The following is a 19,772-nucleotide window of genomic DNA, read 5'->3' on the forward strand; positions in this document are numbered from 1 at the left end:
ACCCTTGTGTTAATGAGACTTACCTAGTTTCTTCAAATCTGTCTCTACAGCGTTGATCTTGCCTCCATAATTCTGCATGCCCTCTGTGACATTGTCCATTCTCTGGACCACTGACAAGAGAGTAGAGAAGAGAAGGTTTAAATACATATGTATAGTTAAAACACTTACAGGGAAAAAGAAAATATTTAATGACAATCTTAGGCTGCTGATGCAGTATTTTTTCTTACTGATGATAACAGGAACTGTTACACAACCATCACAGACTTTGACACAGGAAGTGCATTTCCTGTGAAATGTGACCTTCTACTGACTCTAGAGGTCTATATGAGATAGATACCTTTGGTCATGTAAGTAAATTGTGCTGGCACTACTTACATACTGTCACTTTAGAAAGTTTAAAAGCAACATTTTTACTTGTCATAGAGTAATTTTGCATGGCATTGCTACTGCTATTCAGTTAAGAATCTGAATACCTCTCACCAATTATAAATACCGATAAATCTCCTTAATATGTAAACAGAGAATTTACTCGGCTAAGCTGACTGTGAACAGCAGAGGGTGCTGCCGTATTCATTCCTCTCCAGTGAATAGCTGGAAACTCAAACAGCAGACCTGAATGCAGGATGTTGAACACAGTGAAGAGTTTCCTACGTTTTTTATTTTTTGTAACCTGGCAACTGCGTATCTGTTGATCAATACAGATCTCAATTTTCAGAGCACATTCACAAATTCCACTTCATGAGGATAAACAATGTCAAACACATGATGAATACCACACTAGTACACTCTGACTCTGGTCCCACTTTCTCTCTCCTCTGCACATCTGCAACAAAGAGTCCATCTCCTCTCCTCCGCCGTTTGTTTTTCTGTCGGTATGTGGGCGTCTAAAAACTGCACTGGAAAACATCCTCAGCTTTCACTGTTATCATTCCAGAAGTGAGAAAAACACGAAACAATAACATGCACTTGGGACAAACAAAATCACATGGGCCCAGTTTCAGAGCGCAGTTGGTAAACTGCTGACAATAAGCAGCTTGAGTCTGCTCTCTGTCTCTACCTCTAAATTGCTAATTTCTTTATCTCTTTGAGCACTGAGAAATGCTGCTGTTGGCTTATTTGTTGCCCATATCAGTGATCCAATAATACTAAATTGTTACAGCACTTATAATAGTGTCAGCAAAGCCTGTCACACTATCTTCCTCCCTGATGTTGAGCATACCTTCTTACTCCCCTCTGTTAATCTTTCCATCCCCCACAGTCCTGTATTGGAAAAGCATTATGAGTTATATAAGGTTGCTAATTTGAGCAAGGCTTATTGGCTGCCTATTGTGAAGTTATGAGCCATACTGAGGGCAGTTACCCAACACGAGGCCCAGCAGATTAATGCTGATCAATGCTGCAGGAGCAGACACTTAGTGACACAGCAGGTTACACAAACAATGCTTTTAACTTTTAACAAACTGGGTCATTCGGTTAACAGTATGTTTTGTTTAAAGGATGCTGTAGAGAAAAGAAATCCAACCCAGCACTCAGCCTTTGTTGGCTTCTTGCAAACTATTTTGGACACTTGCACCCATTTGTGAGTCAACCTGTGGTTCATGAGACAACAAATTGCTACCAAGCCATAAAATCTCCTCTGGGTTTTTAAGTCAGGGTAGTCGCTGCATGGTCATCTGGTAGACATTAGAGCCAAACCACCAAAATCACATGGGCTCCATACAAACATAGACCCAAAGCTGGAAAAACCAAAACAACCCTGACAGCACTTACAGGGCATGATTCAGATTTAGATCTTAACTTGGAGACCTTCACTTGTTTTTTGAGTAAAATCATTCCCCACTGGGTGAATGCAGTTTTTGTCTTGTGGCCGAGCTGCATGGTTCACCAGATTAGGGCGCCTGTGGGGCAGGTGGACTCCAATGTTTTTGCTCAAGGATATTTTGACAGGTTTTCTGTGATTGATTGGGGCCACAAATGTGTAAGACTGAACAATACATAAAGTGCATTCCATATTGAAGGCGCGTGAGATATGTGGAATTCCTTTCTGTTTCTATTTAACATTACAGCCCTGGTTCAAACAGGGAGAAATGGCAAAACGGGTTGCCGTAAGGACAGAGTTTCACAAACAACTGTGTTTTCAATCTTGAGCTTTGGACAATCTCTGAAAGATATCAATTCAGTGGAGGGTAAACAATGAGTTCTGTCAAGGGAGTCTCTTCAAGGAGTAAATCTTAGGCTGAACTCTCTGACTTGGTTGGACTTAGTTTTCAATTTGGTGTAGTGATGTGACCCTTTGACTTCCATCAAACCTCACAGAGGAGGACAGAGACAGAGAGACTGCACATGGGGAGCAGAGGATGAAGAAGTAAGGGGAAAATCAGCTAAATATAGTTCTCATATTTCTATTGTGAGATGTTATCTATATATTCATTTGGTCTCTCTAAGCTGAAAATAAGAACATCGAAACTTAAATTGTTACTTTCACCAGGTGAGCCTTTTTGAAGTTGTGTTTTTTTAATCATGAGGGACAAAATAACAAAACTAATAGTCTACAACCTGGCAACTTGAGGTTGTAGCCTACTTAGGCAAGTTATGCTTTGAGCTAAATGCTAACGTCAGCTTGCTAAACCTACTCACAATGACAATGTTAAGAGGTTAAGTTTTACATAGTCACAATCTAAGTTTGGCATGTTAGCTTGTTAGCTAACGTGCTAACATTCACTGCTTTCTGCTGCAGGGTTTTGTCTGAAACCAAAGTATTAGACAAAAGAAAGCTTTTGACTTGATTATGGTGCTATAGATGGAAAGTCAGGGTAGCCCCACAGACAGTAGGACACATGGGGACCTTGAAATTTTGTACAAACATTCAGGGCAATCTGTCCAACATTTTGCAAAAACAAACAAACCCCACAACAGAAGATGCAATAAAATAATATCCTCCTGAGACCCGAACTTTTGTTTGGTATTCATTTTTAATTTCTCATAGCTTTGGGATTAGTACTTGATAAGCATAAAAAAAAATACTGTCAACAACAATAAAGTCCCAATATCCTCAAACAAGACGGTAATAAAGTCCCAATGTCCTCAAACGAGTACTTCCTAATCAACAGCGTCCTAGCCTGTTACTGCTGAAATTGGTCAAAACTGTTGCCATATCAAACTACAACATTATTAATCATAAATAAACAAGTTTCAACCATAAAATGTGATCAGGTTTTGGACCTGTCCACTGGCTGCCATCTTGATTTTACACAGATTAGTGTATTGTGCCCTTACTACCACTAGATGGCACAAAAAAGTGTCCACAAATGAGGATAACAGGACTAAGCTCAGTAGAATGAAGTATGAGGTCAGGTAAACCAAAAATGTGATGTCCTTATGAGGACACAGGGTCTCAGAAGGATATAACAACTCATTTATGTCTGAAACATGCACACTTTAAGAGTTTCTGACTTTTTAAAAACCTTTGGATATGAACAGGTTTTAATGAAAGTGGACTTGTGAAAGTGAATCAAAAGGCCGTGGGTTTAAAGCCCACTCTTATTGTCTTACAATCTATTTTATGTTTATTTAAAAAGGGACCATACACATTGATCAATATGAGCACTTGAGTGCATCATGGAAATGTGCCAGATTTAGCCATACAGGCTAAATTTTCCGGCAGCCTGATGGAATTCAAAGAAAATATACCAGAGCACAAATGGTAAAACAATGACAAATCATTTCTCCAGACTATGAAAGCATGTCTGATTGTCCAGTAACCACTGTTTTGTAGATCTGGAGAAGGTGTTGACAGATGTGATGCTCCGCCTGTGGGTATCATGTTCCAGGTTTGTGCTGCTTGATAGGAAAAGGCTGTCCAAATCTACTTTTTCTGTGTGGTATTTTGTTTTTTCCTTGAGTAATTCTGTCCTGAATGTAAGATTAAATATACATTGATTTGTGTAATGTGACCACAGCTTTACAACCTGTGCTCTGGAGGTCAGGGTTTGCAGCAGAGACATAAGAAACTACAGTACAAAAAGCAATTTATTCAACTTCAGTTTTGACTTACCTTTGTATCCGAGGACAGCCACTGCTATGGTGAGCAGGGCACAGAGCACATAGAGCAGTGCAATAGCCGCCCTCAGAGCCCAGTCATTTTTACACTTGGTGCACTCTGTACCCTCCTGAATTCCTGCAAGATACAATAGAATATGTGTCATGAATCTGTGTACAGTATGCAGTAAGTCTGCTTCATCCTGGTTACAGAGCTTGCACAAACAAACAGTAGTAACTCAAATATTGTGCAACTGGAGCAAGGAGTTAGTAAAAATACACCAAAGGTTTTCATTCAAAAATGCAATCACATGGGATGTTTTTTCATTTCATAACTAAGTTTAGTACTGCGTGTCTAAAGCGGGACACGCTGTGCCTTTCTTCAGCCAAGTATCAATTGAAAACATTTGCCCTCATGAATAAGAAGACTCAGAACGAAACTTTGAAAACACTGCACATGTGTTCTCCATACGGCAGAGAAACTGAAACAAAACAGTACCATTACATTTTCTGTGTCATTCCTCATTGCCATCCAACCTAAAACCACGGTGCAGTGAAATCTTTGGTCATTCATGTCACAGATGTTCACGAGTCTTAATACTACGTCCTGAAAACCACCAACACTGTGTGAGACAATGCTAAACATTATACTATAGCAGGATGTTTACTTGACTTCATTAGAAGTGACCATGTAGCCTCTGGCAAGCAGAGAGAGAGCAGCTGGTGTGTATTCACAACAGGCAGTACAATAGAGATCCGTCTGTAGATGGAAGAAACCTTCAATCACATTATCTAGGAAACCTGTTAACACTTAATTAGACAGGAAGGTTATAACATAAAAAGCCTGAGAGAGAAACAAAACAGTTTGACACCTTTGACAAGTTTATACTTTTATTGTCACTATATCAAACTTGTATTAAGATTAGAGCAAATTAAAAATGTGATTTATTGGAAAACTATAGTTTGGTGCAACATGGGTATTATTTTCTTGCTGGCAATGATAACATTGTACTCACAAATGATATAAAAATAGAATGACAGACAATCATTCAAGTTGTAAACAGGGCGACGGTTTAGCCAGATTAGCTACTGTACCACTTTATTTGGAGGATAAACAAAAATGTGAGCACACCTGAAATGTCAAAATCCCCCATTATACAGAAAGTAGTTATTGTGAACAGCTATGGCAAGTACGGCAGGTAAAATGATTTGGTCTTTGGCTCTGTTTACACCTGGTATTAACATGTGTCTTGGGTGATCGAATCACAAGCGGATAGCAATACTATAGAGCTATGTAGCTTGTAATTAGATCTCACATTCCTGGTATGCAGATCAAAAGAAGAGGAGGAGGAAGAAGAAGAAGAACAAGAAAAAGACAAAGAAGAAGAGCACTTCCCATGAAAAGGAACAAGTTTGCAAAGACCTTGGTGCCGGCTAAATCAAAACATTACCATGCACTTTCCATGACTCGTCTGACAGAAATTCAAAGAAAAAGAAGAAGATGAAGAAGAAGAAGAAGAAGAAGAAGAAGAGGAGGACGAAGAAGAAGAGGATGGAGAAGAAGAACATACAACATATTCTTATAACATAACATATTCTCATTCCCAACTCGTCAACTATAGACGCTTGGTCAGTGGCCCTACATGTCAAACTATGACTCTCTAGGTAACCCCTCCAGCGTCAGTTTTGGATGCTCAGGGACGGGGCTGTGATTTACACTTGTTACATGCACTGTGTTTTCAAAATAAACTTCTGTTTCCACAGGAAATGTATAGTCTCTGCTTTAGAGCTTAGACTGGGCCCAAAACGATTCAGCCCGACCCCACCTGAGCTCGTGCATTATTCTGTCCGAGCCCGAGCCCGGTTTGAACCAGACATTGAAGGCTGACTCTCGTCTTTCTTTCCATGGCAAGCCTTCGTCATGTGCCTCTTAAGTGTCGAGGTCCCCGTCTTTTTGCTGTCATATACCAGCAACGTGCTGCACTGGGGGATATATTATACTAGTATCGTGCTGCACAAAAGTCACTCCTTCGAGCCGGATTTGAACCAGCGACCTAAGGATACCTGGTTGAACCACTACAGTCCTCCGCTCTACCAACTGAGCTATCGAAGGCGGTTATCTCAGTCCCTGTGCTTCTGTACACACTGCAAAAAAGGTGAATGTATTGGGTGCATTAATAACTGTAATTAGAGCTGTTTACTTGTGATTAACTTAACTCGTATTACCCATAATGGAACTGAATGTATACTTCCCAGTCAGGGGTGGGCCAGGGTAAGGGGTGCGTATTGGATGCCTTTGCTGAAGGGCACATGCTGAGTAGGCCAACAGACACTTTTCGGGCTACCAGTCCACAGTCAGTCTGAACAGGGACAGTAACTGGCAACCTCCCAGTTCCAAACCCAAGTCCCTATGGACTGAGCACTGCTCCCCCAAAAGTCACTCCTTTGAGCCGGAATTGAACCAGCGACCTAAGGATATCTCACTCTACCACTACAGTCCTCCGCTCTACCAACTGAGCTATCGAAGGGAATAAAGGCTGTGCTTCCTGCTGCTCTATCTGTGAGTACTTTCTGGCATAAGTGTCAATTGTGTCGCACATGCAGCATTGTGCCATCACTAAGCTCCTAAGCTCCAGGCTGTCACTATGGCCCAGGACAACACTTCTGTATGCACTGCTGAGAGTGAATGTGGCCTCATGGCAACAAGTGGCCCAACAACTACCTATTGGTATTCAGTGCAGGTAAATATCAGTGTGCTAACAGGCTAAACTAAAATGATAAACATGGAAAACATCAGAAAGTTAGCATTGTCATTGAGAGCATGTTTGCATGCTGACTCGCTCAAAGCACCACTGGGCTTTTCTCATTGGTGTCTGATGCCAGAAGTCACTGTCCAAGTGTTGCCATTTGACAACTTCAGAATGAGATCAGGTTGCCCAGGAAACATTACCGCATTTAGTGCTGAAAGCAAATATGGCCACATGTGGCCCAGACCACCTCCGAATGATGGGTGATTGGATATTAAGACTTACTGAGGATGCACGCGGTGCACTGTACACCTGTGATTAGAGCTGTTCACTTGTGATCCTATCACCCAGGCCACATGTTCACACCAGTTCACACTCAGTATTTGGTCTGGACGAGGACTGTAACTGGCGACTTTTTGGTTTCCAACCCAAGTCCCTATGGACTGAGCACTGCCACTCCAAAAGTCACTCCTTCGAGCCGGATTCGAACCAGCGACCTAAGGATACCTGGTTTAACTACTACAGTCCTCCGCTCTACCAACTGAGCTATCAAAGGGAGTAGAAGAATTCAGGTGATCTTCCCTACTGTGTCAGCCTTGGTGCTTTTTGGCATATGCATCAATTACCCCGCATGACTGGCAGCGTTGTGCCACCTCTGCATTTCCTAAGCTCAGAGCTGTCACTGGCTACGGTTACATGATGGCTTCTCAAAAGTCACTCCTTCGAGCCGGATTTGAACCAGCGACCTAAGGATACCTGGTTGAACCACTACAGTCCTCCGCTCTACCAACTGAGCTATCGAAGGCAGTTATCTGTATACTTCCCAGTCAGGGGTGGGCCAGGGTAAGGGGTGCGTATTGGATGCCTTTGCTGAAGGGCACATGCTGAGTAGGCCAACAGACACTTTTCGGGCTACCAGTCCACAGTCAGTCTGAACAGGGACAGTAACTGGCAATCTCCCAGTTCCAAACCCAAGTCCCTATGGACTGAGCACTGCTCCCCCAAAAGTCACTCCTTCGAGCCGGAATTGAACCAGCGACCTAAGGATATCTCACTCTACCACTACAGTCCTCCGCTCTACCAACTGAGCTATCGAAGGGAGTAGAAGAGTTCAGGTGATCTTCCCTACTGTGTCAGCCTTGGTGCTTTTTGGCATATGCATCAATTACCCCGCATGACTGGCAGCGTTGTGCCACCTCTGCATTTCCTAAGCTCAGAGCTGTCACTGGCTACGGTTACATGATGGCTTCTCATTCGGAATGAAATAAATCCGAATGAAATCATTCGGAATTAAAGTTTGTAGGTAGTTTACATGGGAAATATTCATTCTGAATGAGGGTTTACACGGGAGATCAGTTTAATCGCCTTTATTCAGGTCTGTGCAAGGTTTGGGGCAGGGAAGGTTTCTGATTGGACAGATTGCGGGGTGGATGTTACGTGTTTACGTTTACTGGAAGAAAACACTGTAGTCCTCGCTCCGGATAACAAGATGCTTGACGACGGCGTTTTGCTTATATTCTTGAAGCAGCAGTACGACAACAACCTTGTTCTGCTAATGCTTCATCTGTTGAGGAGGAGAATATTTGGTCTGGACGGGGACTGTAACTGGCGACTTTTTGGTGTCCAACCACTGCTCCCCCAAAAGTCACTCCTTCGAGCCGGAATTGAACCAGCGACCTAAGGATATCTGATTTAATCACTACAGTCCTCCGCTCTACCAACTGAGCTATCGAAGGGAGTATGCGGAAACAGGTAATCTTCTGTGCTGTGTCAGCCTTGGTGCTTTTTGGCATATGCATCAATGACCCCGCATGACTGGCAGCATTGTGCCATCTCTGCAACCTGCCTGATTACCTGATTGCTTGTGTTTTGTTTGGCTGGTTTTAGAAGGTTGGCATTAAAGTCGGTCTTCTGAGTACAACCATTTTCATCATTTTAAAAAATTTCCATCACCTTTAAATTCAGGCCAGTCTCTTGTTTCCACTGAGGTAAGATACAGAATTTCCTGAGTTGAACTTACATCTTCACATGACTTTCCCCCCTAAGAGTATCAGAGGCCTGTCTCTGTCCCTGTAACTCGTATTACCCATAATGGGACTGAAAGTGTAGCCACAAGAGGCTCCATCCTTCCCAGTCAGGGGTGGGCCAAGACCACCAGAGGGGTACTGGGGGTTTGGCCTCTCGGCTTTGGACCCAAACATCTGTGCAAACATCATGTCTGACCACCTCAAAGGGGCCCAGCCGTGGACACAGACATGGATACGCAGGCCACTGTTGTCCTTATGTGTGCTTGAGAGTGTCATGTTGGGATCCAGTGTGGAGAGCTCCATCAGAGAACCACCCCCCACTGGTCCTGACCACATGCTGCTTAAAGGACAACATCACACCATGTAAACAAGCAGCCGACCGTCTGCAGGTTCTGGGTCAAGGGCAAAGCAGGGGGTGGTATTTTTGTGTTCATTACAGTTTGAACATGGTGGCAGTATCATATGTGTGTCCTGTGTGCTTTCAGAGTCACTGAATTTCAAATAGTTTTGTACAATCAAAACCCTCTCACTCAGGCTTTTGCCACTCTACATACTTCAATAATTAACCTTTCTACAAACACACAAGAGCAGATTGTTCTGGGTATCCCCAAATAACATTGTTCACTACTCTGTGTGTCAGATTGTGCGATTAAAAACAGAGCATGAATCTTAAAAGCAACAATATAATGACCTTGACATGAACTTCTGTTATTGATCTACATTATAAGTAAAGGTCGACCGATAGTGGATTTTTAATGGCCGATATTATAATGATTGTTTGGAGCAGGAATCAGCCGGTACAATGGCCCCTCCCTGTCTCGAAGTAACAATGACTTAATAGTCGTTCAGAAAGTTGTTTAGTCGTTGCTAGTGGCTTGCTACTTTATTCTAGCTAAATCATACCGACCATGCTTGCTAACAAAACAGTGAAAGCACATGATGGTATTCTATTACCAGCAACTTTATTATGCCCCTAATAAAGAAGGAGAGCTGTCCTACATTAGTTAAATTTCATTTAAATTATACAAATTATCTAAAGAACACATTACCATGTATTTGCATGTGGGGTACTCCATGTGGAAACCTTACGGCTGTACCCACGTGAGAAGTGGAGGTTACAGCTATCAGCCACTATTGGAGCCCTGTTCCTTTATTAACAATAGTTTATATAAAGTCCTATCAGCCAAACTGATGAATCAGTGACGGTGATGATGACTGGACTCATTTTGAAATTCAGATCTTTAAAGAAAAATGCTTGGATTGATAAAAGATCAAATCTCTGTCCACTGTCTGACTTCGATATTGTTATGGGAGTATAATACGAAATAAGTCGAGTGCTCTTTTAAGACAGGATTCAGAAGTTGCAACAGATGGGGAAGACTTAAAAATCAATTTCAGAAAGCAATGGAAATTGCCGGATCACCTCTGGATTCTGACTTGAAACCGGAATGTTCAGCTATTTGCACACCATGGGAAAGGTTTTCTGTGATGGTAAAATCATAACCAAATTTGAGAGTGCTTTACCTGGCAGGACATAAACTTTAAAGTTCCTAGAATCAACACAATCACATAATGTGCCATAGAACTTGGCAGGGAAAGGTTACTAACCCAGACTGTCATGTTCTCACAGAAATGATGCTTCCACTGATCTAACATGGAAATTAATTCTGGGCAGAGCAGCCAGCAGCTCCTTTCAGGGTCGCAACATTTTCCCACCGCTTGTCACTGCAGTGTTTTCTCTTCCCCTCTAAGGGATTTTGCTTAAGCAACGATTCTGTCAGCGATGTGGCACACAGTGATGATGAAAAGCAAATGCTTCAAGGTAGCTCCAGTGTTCTGTTACATAGAATATAGAAAGAAAATTAAACTACTGGGTTTCTATATTCTGTCTTTGTCACATGCAGCAGAATTTAAAGGTAGATGATGCAGGAACTGTCAGTCACTGTTTGTGAACAGGATTGCCAGTGAAATTGAAGTCAAACCCCAGATTCACTCTCGTTTTGGAGCAAGCTTTGTGTTTTGCTTTACTATATTTGTGTTTTTTAAATGCTGTGATTTTTATAGCTTCCCCTTAAATTAGAGCTGCTCGTGGTCTGGCACCTGGTCGCTACCTTTACATAAAGCCCTGGTCTTCCTTGCGTGCTGTGCCCATGAAACATCCTGTACACAGCAAAATAAGAAGAAAATAATAAAATACAGGCAGAGGGCAGAGTCTCTGCAGATAAATGTATTGCCACACACTTGTAGTGGGTCATAACAAGTGATGGCTGAAAGGGATTACTTTTGTATAAGCCTATACATTGCTTTTTCAGGAAAATCCTGCATAGTATACCTTAGCCCATTCTCATTCCGAGGTCGTCAAATACCTCTTGTCATGCCCCACTGGCGTGTGATGTAGACGCCAAAGGTACACTTTAGCATCTCTGTGAGACACAGAAGGCTTTCAACTTACTCCATGGTAAACCCATTTGCTGCAATACTTGATGCTGAGAGCAAGTGACATAATTTTAAGAGCAAGAAGGTCCATGTAGAGTGGGAGGGAGGGGAGGTGCAGTTTCTGCGGACAGTTTCTTTGGTCTGTTATTTTTTCACTCTGAAAAAAAATCCCTGTTTCAACAAAAATTAAGGTAACAATTTAATTCCAAGCCTGGCATTATTGAGTCAATCCTATGAGTCTTTTGTGATTTGATAAGCTCAATTAGTTTAGTATTACACAAGTAATTTGCTTTGACTTGGAAAGGTTTAATTAAATTGAACCAATTTAATATTTATCCAAAAGTTGTGGTGATATTTAGTGGTCAAATTATTTGATTTTAGATATTCTATTTTTTAATTTTAATTCAACCCAACTCAAAAATGTTAAATATGTATTTGATTTGACCAACTTCTTAAAACTAGTTGAAAACTGATACTAAAACACTTAAATGTAAAAAGTGTAATTTTGTAATGCTGATAAACTTCATTTTAAGTGTTATCCACACACCCCATGAATAAGTTTTTAGAGTGTGGAGGGGAGACCAGTTTGTGTCTTGTGTGAAACCAAATGTCAGTGTTGTTTTAACATAATGTTACCTAACTCACACTCTGACGTCCCGTATGAAACCAAAAGTCACTGTTGTTTCAATGTAATGTGATGTAGTCATTACGTAACAAAGACACTTATTTTAATTCAAAACATGATCCTTTTTCTAAACCTAACCAAGTAGTTTTGTTGCCTAAACATAACCACTACTGTTTCACAACATTTACCATGTGTTACAATGTGTTTCAACTGTGGGCCTGATAGATCTGCTAAAGGGTGCCCTGTGCATCGGTATCAGACGCCACGGGGGCGTGACAAAGCATCAGTATTTGATGACTTGGGGATAAGAACAGGTTGTATACCTTTAAGGTATGTTAAGATAATCATGATAAATTATTATAAACACCTCTGAGACTGAACTCACAGTGTGTATTATCCTGATGATAATAATCCAAGAAAGCTCCAGCAAAGTCTTGGACAAACAAAATGTACAGTCTTTTCAAAGCAAAGTCCAAGGGTCATGAAATTCTTGATAAAAGAAAATCAAATAGAGCTTTCAAATCTAAACGTCACCAAATACTTCATTTCTTCCTTGCATGCACAGCTTACTTAGTTTTGTGTTACAACCCCCATGATGTACCTCACCACTCAGTGAGTGTGTCATGTTTCATATCCAAAGGGCCTTTGAGAGTTTTTGCTGTCTACGCATAAACTCCCTCAGTACATAAACATGCTGACACATACATGTCATGAGCTGACTGAAAACACATTGCTAAACCAAACGGCCCGGTGCGGAACACCGGGATACTGAGCCTCCTGAGAGTTAAGAAGCTGGACGGCAGCCAGGACGTCCCAATCAACAAGATGGAATCCAGCCAGATTATCCCCAAGAGCTACATAAATGCCAGAAAAGCCTAGAAAGAGCGAAGGTAACATGGAGTGTACTGTATCCTTCATATTATTGCTGTCAAGTGAGAACCATGCGTCCCCAGTTTTGGCCTGTTTTTTGTATTTGTGTAATCAGTTATGGGCTGAGTTTATGGACTAAGACAAAAATAAATATCCACAAAAATCTATCTCAAAACTACTCCATCAGCCAGCAGTGTGACTCTAAGGATGACATTGTTGGCAAGTGGTTTGGTTCACCACTTATATCAACAATTGAATATACAACAATAAAACATTCATGGTGTTCAGAGGATTACTCCGAATGGTTATCCCATGAATTTTCTTCTAGCACCCACAGCAAGTCAAAATGTTCACTTATCCAATAAAATATCCCAACATCCATTAGATGGATTGTCAGGATGGGTTGAAACAGCTTCTATGATCCCTAAGCATTTAGAGTCATCATCAGGTCAAGAATTTAATTTGTCTAATAGAGTGATGCAGGGATGCCATTTTTTTTGTAGGCCAACCTGGAAGTTAGCGTCACCCTGGTATCCCTGACAAAAAGCAAATGGGATTTTTCCACTGGATTTTTAAATATTGCAGAAAATAAGCTCTTTTGCAAACAAAAGCTCTTATCACTCTGACTTGTTTTGTTTAGCGCGATAATTTTCACAAATGAACATCTCTTTTAAAATTTTTGAAGTGTAAATGCAATCACCAGAAGTAAAAAGCTAACATTAGGCCATTATTGAACACCGCATGACTTAACGTTGCCACCACAGCGAGGCTGTAAAAGTGGTGTTAAGCCTCCCTGACAAATTGGGGTATGTACTGACGTATTTTATGTCATAAAAGGTACAATCGGGTTATGTGCAATCAAGAAAGGTGCAATAGAGCTAAGTGCAATAAGTTTAGGTAAATTTGGGTCATGCGCGATCAAGTAATGGGATAATGTAAAATTTGGGGTGTGGGTAATTCTCTTTTCTTGTCATGGTCACTGATGATTTGATGCACTGGAGTTACTTTTTGTTTCCCCTGTATTTATTTGTCCCACTGAAATTGTTTGTGTATGTGTATTTATCATTAAGTTCGTATTTTGTTTCTTTCTGTGTATTTCCTCGTATTGATTTTCTTCTATGTATTTTTCTCGTACAGTATGTTTCTTTTATGAACAACAACCTGCCTTAGGGAAAACAGATGGAAATTAGCCTTGGCTATAATCTGGCATATTTATGTTTTGTATAATTATTATTACATTAATATGCTCTGTCCCTAATATAAAAATAAATAAAAAAAATAAAAAATAAATAAAACAAAATGTGGGAGTCTCTTAAGCTTCTACTAACCACAGACCTTTTTTCAGATATCTAACCAAAAACCCATTAAAAATAAACATCGACTTTGTGACAAGGAAACTGAAAAAGTGTTAAAATGCAAATTTATGTCCAGACTCTTCCCTGCACCACTCGATACATTGGTTTATGACCAAATACCTGCAAAACTAATGACATCAGCCGTGGCTGTACTTAAGAATACTTTATCAATCCCCAAGGGGAAATCACATCATTTGTTCTGTTGTCGCATACGCACAGGTCTGAAATACACGCACAAACAGAACCCAAACATGCATTAAATGGAGGGATGTCAGAGAGAGGAGGCTGCCTTGGAAAGGCACCCTGAGCAGTTTGGGGTTGGGTGCCTTGCTCAGGGACGTCTCAGTGGTGCCCAGGCATGCTCCATGTGTGTCTGGATGGGGACTGCACTGCCCTATGGACTTAGCTACTGTTGCCCTAAAAGTCACTCCTTCGAGCCGGATTTGAACCAGCGACCTAAGGATGCCCACTTTAGCCACTACAGTCCTCCGCTCTACCAACTGAGCTATCGAAGGGAGTACTAACACTCTCTGTGCTTTCTGAAATATGCATCAGTTGCCCCGCATGCACAGCATTTGACATCTCTGCATTTCCAAAGCGCCAAGCTGTCAATATGGCCCAGGACGACACTTATGTACACATCTGTGTCTGACGCCAGAAGTCACTGCCCAAGCGTTGCTATTCGGCAACTTCAGAATAAGACTAATTTGCACAGGAAACACTACTGTACAAACTGCTGAAAGCGAATGTGGCCTCATATGGCCCAGACTACCTCTGAATGTTGGGTGATGAGATCTTAAGACACATTGAGGATGCATTGGGTGTATTAACACCTGTAATTAGAGCTGTTCAACTGTGATCCTATGATCCAGGACACATGTTAATATCAGGTGTAAACAGGGCCTTTGTTTTCTCTTGGCTAACATGCAGTTTGATTACAATCTGTCTGATTACCTCATTACATGTGTTTTGTTTTGCTGTTTTTAGAAAGCTGGCATTTAAGTCAGGCTTCTGAGTACGACCATCTCCATCATTCTACATTTTTGCATTGCTTTCAATTTCAGGCTGGTCTCTGAGTTCAAATGGGGGAAGATACAGAATTTCCCCTGTTGAACTGAGATCTTCATATGACTTTCCCCCCTAAGAGTATTGGGTACCGTGGCAGTGCTCAGGAGGCCAACTGGCACCTCTCCACCTACCAGTCCACACTCCTCATTTAGTCTGAATGGGGACAGTAACCGGCAACTGTCTGGTTCCCAAGCCAAGTCCATATGGACTGAGCTACTGCTCCCCCAAAAGTCTCTCCTTCGAGCCGGATTTGAACCAGCGACCTAAGGATAACTGATTCAACCACTACAGTCCTCCGCTCTACCAACTGAGCTATCGAAGGGACAAACTATAGTCCCTGTGCTTCTGTACACACTGCCAAAAAGTGAATGTATTGGGTGCATTGACAACTGTAATTAGTGCTGTTCACTTGTGACTAACTTAACTTGTATTACCCATAATGGAACTGAATGTGTAGCCACCAGAGGCCCCATGCTTCCCAGTCAGGGGTGGGCCAGGGTATTGGGTGCGTATTGGGTGCGTATTGGATGCCTAAAGGGCACCTCAGCAGTGCCCAGGAGGCCAAATGACACCTTTCCAGCTACCAGTCCTCAGTTGGTCTGAACAGGGACAGTAACTGGCAACCTCCCGGTCCCAAACCCAGTCCCTGTGGACTTACTACTGCTGCCCAAAAGTCACTCCATCGAGCCGGAATTGAACCAGCGACCTAAGGATATCTCACTCTACCACTACAGTCCTCCGCTCTACCAACTGAGCTATCGAAGGGAGTACAGGCTTTTGTTCCTGCTGTGTAAGTGCTTTCTGGCATAAGCATCAATTGTGTCGCACATGCAGCATTGTGCCATCACTAAGCTCCTAAGCTCCAGGCTGTCACTATGGCCCAGGACAACACTTCTGTATGCACTGCTGAGAGTGAATGTGGCCTCATGGCAACAAGTGGCCCAACAACTACCTATTGGTATTCAGTGCAGGTAAATATCAGTGTGTTAACAGGCTAAACTAAAATGATAAACATGGAAAACATCAGAAAGTTAGTATTGTCATTGAGAGCATGTTTGCATGCTGACTCGCTCAAAGCACCACTGGGCTGAAGTATAGCCTCACAGAGACTCTGAATAATCTTGGTGAAACCCTTTCTGACAAAGACACTTTGTAAAGAAACATTTGCGGGCAGAAGTATGTAATTTGTGCAGCTCTCACACTGGTCAGATACATTACAGTCTAGTTATCTAATTTGATACTGATACTTAGAAGAGGTTATGGTCAGTTTTGGTTCAGAGGCAGAGAACCAGAGACAACGTGAAAAGAGGCAGAGAGAGGAAGATGGGGGCAGTCCAGTGTGGTGTCTGTAAAACAGCTGTATTTCATTTGGACTGTGAGTCAGTCAAAGAAAAAAAAATCTCAACACTTATTCCCTTATTCCATGTACCTGCCATTAGACTAGCCTGCATGCCCCGTCTCACTCCCGGCTGGCAGTGGAAACTTCCATAGCAACACAAAGAAAGCCTGTACAGACTAGAGCCTTTTTGTGTGAAGACCCTTTGTGCAGAGTGTTAATGCTATGTTATATACAGTAACTGGGTGGCGACTACAGCAGTATGTGGTCACAAGCCAAGAACCAGTAGTTGCACAGGCAGGCCATGCATCTCTGCTCCACCTGGATGGAGCCTGGCAGATTATAACGCTGCCAAATGCTGCATTTTCGTCTCACGTTTCCAAAGGAAACGGACATTTTTCTTTTAAGTGGTCACGCTACTCTTTGGTATCTGTCCACAAACTGTCATAACTACAATTACATCTAATTGTGGCTCAAGTTACAGTTTGTAATTTCCATAAACAGCTTTACTGAAACAGTTCAGATAAAAGAAACTGTCTCAACAAACCAGAACACACACAAGCAAACACATGAATGTATATAAAAGAAACCACACTGGTTCACTGAGGATGAAATACAATTTTCAGAGACAAACAGTAATCATCTTTTTCATATTCCCATGACAAATTAAATTAGGTTAATATGTCTCATTGTGGTAACCCACTTAAATAAAGGCCTTCAATAAATATTCAGTTTAGCAATTGCTAACATGTTGGCATTGTTCCCTACCGTCTTTTATTTAGCGTGTAAAGGCTCAGACATACTTTCAGTATTGAACATCTATGGACAGCTGTGGTCACACGGACTTAGTTCTGTTCATAGAACAATTAAACATCATCCTCCTCTAGCAGTAAATGGGAGGGCTTTTAAGCGAGCTTACCATCATCCTACTGCATCAGGTCGGAGTGAAACTTAGAAGATGCTGCAGAGTCTGGAGTAAACTTCTGTTGAATATCCAACTTAAAAACTAACTTCACTGTGGTGAGGTAGTTGCGTCCGGCTTGACCGCAGTGTGCTGGACTGGACTGGAGTGTGGAACAAGGAAACTGGAGCATGCACAGTTGATACGCTTGCTATGCATACAGTCCACACTGTCACATAAAAATACACGAAGCACAGAGAAGTCTGCATAGGTCTCCGTGTAGACCCTTGTGAACAAAGGTTAATGACAACATTTATGTTGCGCAGACCAAAGTGGATCCTTGTGCACACTTGGACGCTGAACTTATAAACTGGCCCTTAGCATGCTAACACTTGCTAATTAGCAGTTACCACAAAGTACAGCTGAGGCTGATGGGAATATCATGTGTAAAAGTAGTCAATGACAGCACTAGACTAACTGAAGTTTTGACCTCAGGTGAGAAGTCATGGGGTCACAAAAGTCATTGAGATTCATCCGTCAGTGACCGTGTATGTTTGTGCAAAATTTCACGGCCAAAAGATGTTGAGATATATTTCAGTCAGTATGTTTACAAGCACAGTTAAGTCGAGCTACAGTTGTAGCACGACTAGGCCATTTAATTGGACTACTGTCCTCGTCATAGTATACAAGCACACAAGATGAATCGATTTATTGACTGAAATATGTCTCTCCTCTATCATGACAATAGGTGGCTATATGCCCATTTTATGCTTGTTAGTATTGGACCATTTTCCAGTTGGCCTATTACGTCATGACCAAACAATCGAGCTTCATCCAGCTGTGCCAACACTTTTTTGATCAGGTCACCATTCAGTGTTTTCCTCCCATATTTGAAATATCTAACTCTTTCAGCTGACACAGCATGAATTGTATCGCCTCATCTGTCCAAAAATGCAAGGCTCTGGATGTAGATTTCACCATGTTGTTACCAGCTTCTTCTTCTGTTACACATTTAATGCTATTTGACTTTCAGTCTGGACCAAAGTGGTGGATGGTTGTTTAGCAGACAGCTTGTCTTTCACCCACTCCAGAGTTTGGTTTTGTTACTTCCTGTCAGCAGATGTGTCCAAGTTCTACACCTGAATCGAAGTAAACAATCTCTTTTGCAATACGCTACAACTTAGACAACTAATACTGATGTAATTGTGCTCATTTATCTTGCCTAATGCAGCTTGGGCTTGCACAACTGAGAAGCGACATCAGTCATGCAGCAATGTTGAACCTTTAACTGAGCTAACAAGGTGTGCTGGGGTCGCTCTGTCCCCCTCTGGCCCTTAAAGCTACCCCAGTATTAACAGTCGCCAACTGGAATGTTAACAAGTAAACACTCTCCAACAGGGGAAGTTACCACTGAGACAAATTACTAAGACATTAGGGTCCTTGAATTGCTGAGCTGGCCTGGGCCGTGTTTTTTTCACCCTCTGCTAACAGGTTTATGACACTTTAAATTGGGCCCCGGTCCTCTAGAACATCTGGACCTTGTTACAGTGGAGCCGAATCAAAGGACGCATGCAAACATTTGATACATAATCCCTTCATGCCAAGCATCATACCAATAAGGGGACTAAGTGTTTTTTATTTTGCCTTCTGTGAGCTATTTTGGGTGTTTTTATAAGAAACCCTCCCAGTGGTGCTCATGATGAGTAAGGAGATCAGCGGTTTGCAGTACGTTGGGTTGTCTAAATAAAAAAAAAAAACATATAGATGGCTGCATGTCTGAACAGGATGAGATGCCCCCATTACACATACTGTACACACACACACACATCGCCTAAAGCTGACCAAGCTGAAGAGTGTCCTTTGAAGGCCTCGGCCACAGACTATAACAACAACACCATACTGGGACATACAGTACGATGTGGGCCGGTGTCTCTGGAAAACAACCTCTTCAACATGTTATCATCCCTGGAGTCTTCCACAAAATAGGCCTGTAAAAATGTGCTTAGGGACTGTACAGAAATGAACAGGGGGTTAGAGGGGGTCCTTTAGTGAAGGAAAGGTAACTGAAGTTTTGGGGAGAGCAGGGTGGGATCTTTTAACGTGTTCTCATCCCAGATTCATTCTTGTCTTGTGAGATTTAATGGCATTTTGTTTTAATACTTAACACCGTGCTTTTTGAAAGAGCTGACCGCAAAAAATGTCTTCCAACACAATATGTGACTCAGGCATCATGTAACTGACTTGAGACACAGTCAGACATCTGATCTCGTACATGTCAGGCTGTGCATTTGATCGAATAATTAAATTCATATGTGCAGTATTTTCACTGAGTGGGATCCTGGGCCCTTCACTCATTCTGCAGCTGTAAT

General features: G+C 41.9%; 1 protein-coding gene and 9 non-coding genes across 10 annotated transcripts in view; all 10 read right to left on the reverse strand.

The window, feature by feature from the left end:
* The window catches only part of LOC117272143 (collectin-12-like), a 66,269-nt gene that overhangs the window by 21,625 nt on the left and 24,872 nt on the right, over positions 1-19,772 (reverse strand). The window contains exons 3-4 of the mRNA XM_033650897.2: positions 4,055-4,177; positions 24-110 (exon numbers count right to left, since the gene is read on the reverse strand). Of these exons, the coding sequence (XP_033506788.2) occupies positions 24-110; positions 4,055-4,177 (210 nt within the window). The remainder of the gene's footprint in view (positions 1-23; positions 111-4,054; positions 4,178-19,772) is intronic.
* On the reverse strand, positions 6,065-6,151 carry trnay-gua (transfer RNA tyrosine (anticodon GUA)). The gene is given in 2 exon segments: positions 6,065-6,100; positions 6,115-6,151. It is a non-coding gene; the product is annotated as a tRNA-Tyr (tRNA).
* Positions 6,480-6,566, reverse strand: trnay-gua (transfer RNA tyrosine (anticodon GUA)). Its single transcript is given in 2 exon segments — positions 6,480-6,515; positions 6,530-6,566. It is a non-coding gene; the product is annotated as a tRNA-Tyr (tRNA).
* On the reverse strand, positions 7,255-7,341 carry trnay-gua (transfer RNA tyrosine (anticodon GUA)). The gene is given in 2 exon segments: positions 7,255-7,290; positions 7,305-7,341. It is a non-coding gene; the product is annotated as a tRNA-Tyr (tRNA).
* Positions 7,504-7,590, reverse strand: trnay-gua (transfer RNA tyrosine (anticodon GUA)). Its single transcript is given in 2 exon segments — positions 7,504-7,539; positions 7,554-7,590. It is a non-coding gene; the product is annotated as a tRNA-Tyr (tRNA).
* trnay-gua (transfer RNA tyrosine (anticodon GUA)) lies at positions 7,798-7,884 on the reverse strand. Its single transcript is given in 2 exon segments — positions 7,798-7,833; positions 7,848-7,884. It is a non-coding gene; the product is annotated as a tRNA-Tyr (tRNA).
* Positions 8,435-8,521, reverse strand: trnay-gua (transfer RNA tyrosine (anticodon GUA)). The gene is given in 2 exon segments: positions 8,435-8,470; positions 8,485-8,521. It is a non-coding gene; the product is annotated as a tRNA-Tyr (tRNA).
* Positions 14,527-14,613, reverse strand: trnay-gua (transfer RNA tyrosine (anticodon GUA)). The gene is given in 2 exon segments: positions 14,527-14,562; positions 14,577-14,613. It is a non-coding gene; the product is annotated as a tRNA-Tyr (tRNA).
* Positions 15,402-15,488, reverse strand: trnay-gua (transfer RNA tyrosine (anticodon GUA)). Its single transcript is given in 2 exon segments — positions 15,402-15,437; positions 15,452-15,488. It is a non-coding gene; the product is annotated as a tRNA-Tyr (tRNA).
* Positions 15,845-15,931, reverse strand: trnay-gua (transfer RNA tyrosine (anticodon GUA)). Its single transcript is given in 2 exon segments — positions 15,845-15,880; positions 15,895-15,931. It is a non-coding gene; the product is annotated as a tRNA-Tyr (tRNA).

Source organism: Epinephelus lanceolatus, chromosome 12 (genome assembly GCF_041903045.1).
Source record: "Epinephelus lanceolatus isolate andai-2023 chromosome 12, ASM4190304v1, whole genome shotgun sequence".
NCBI classification, from domain to species: Eukaryota; Metazoa; Chordata; class Actinopteri; order Perciformes; family Serranidae; genus Epinephelus; species Epinephelus lanceolatus.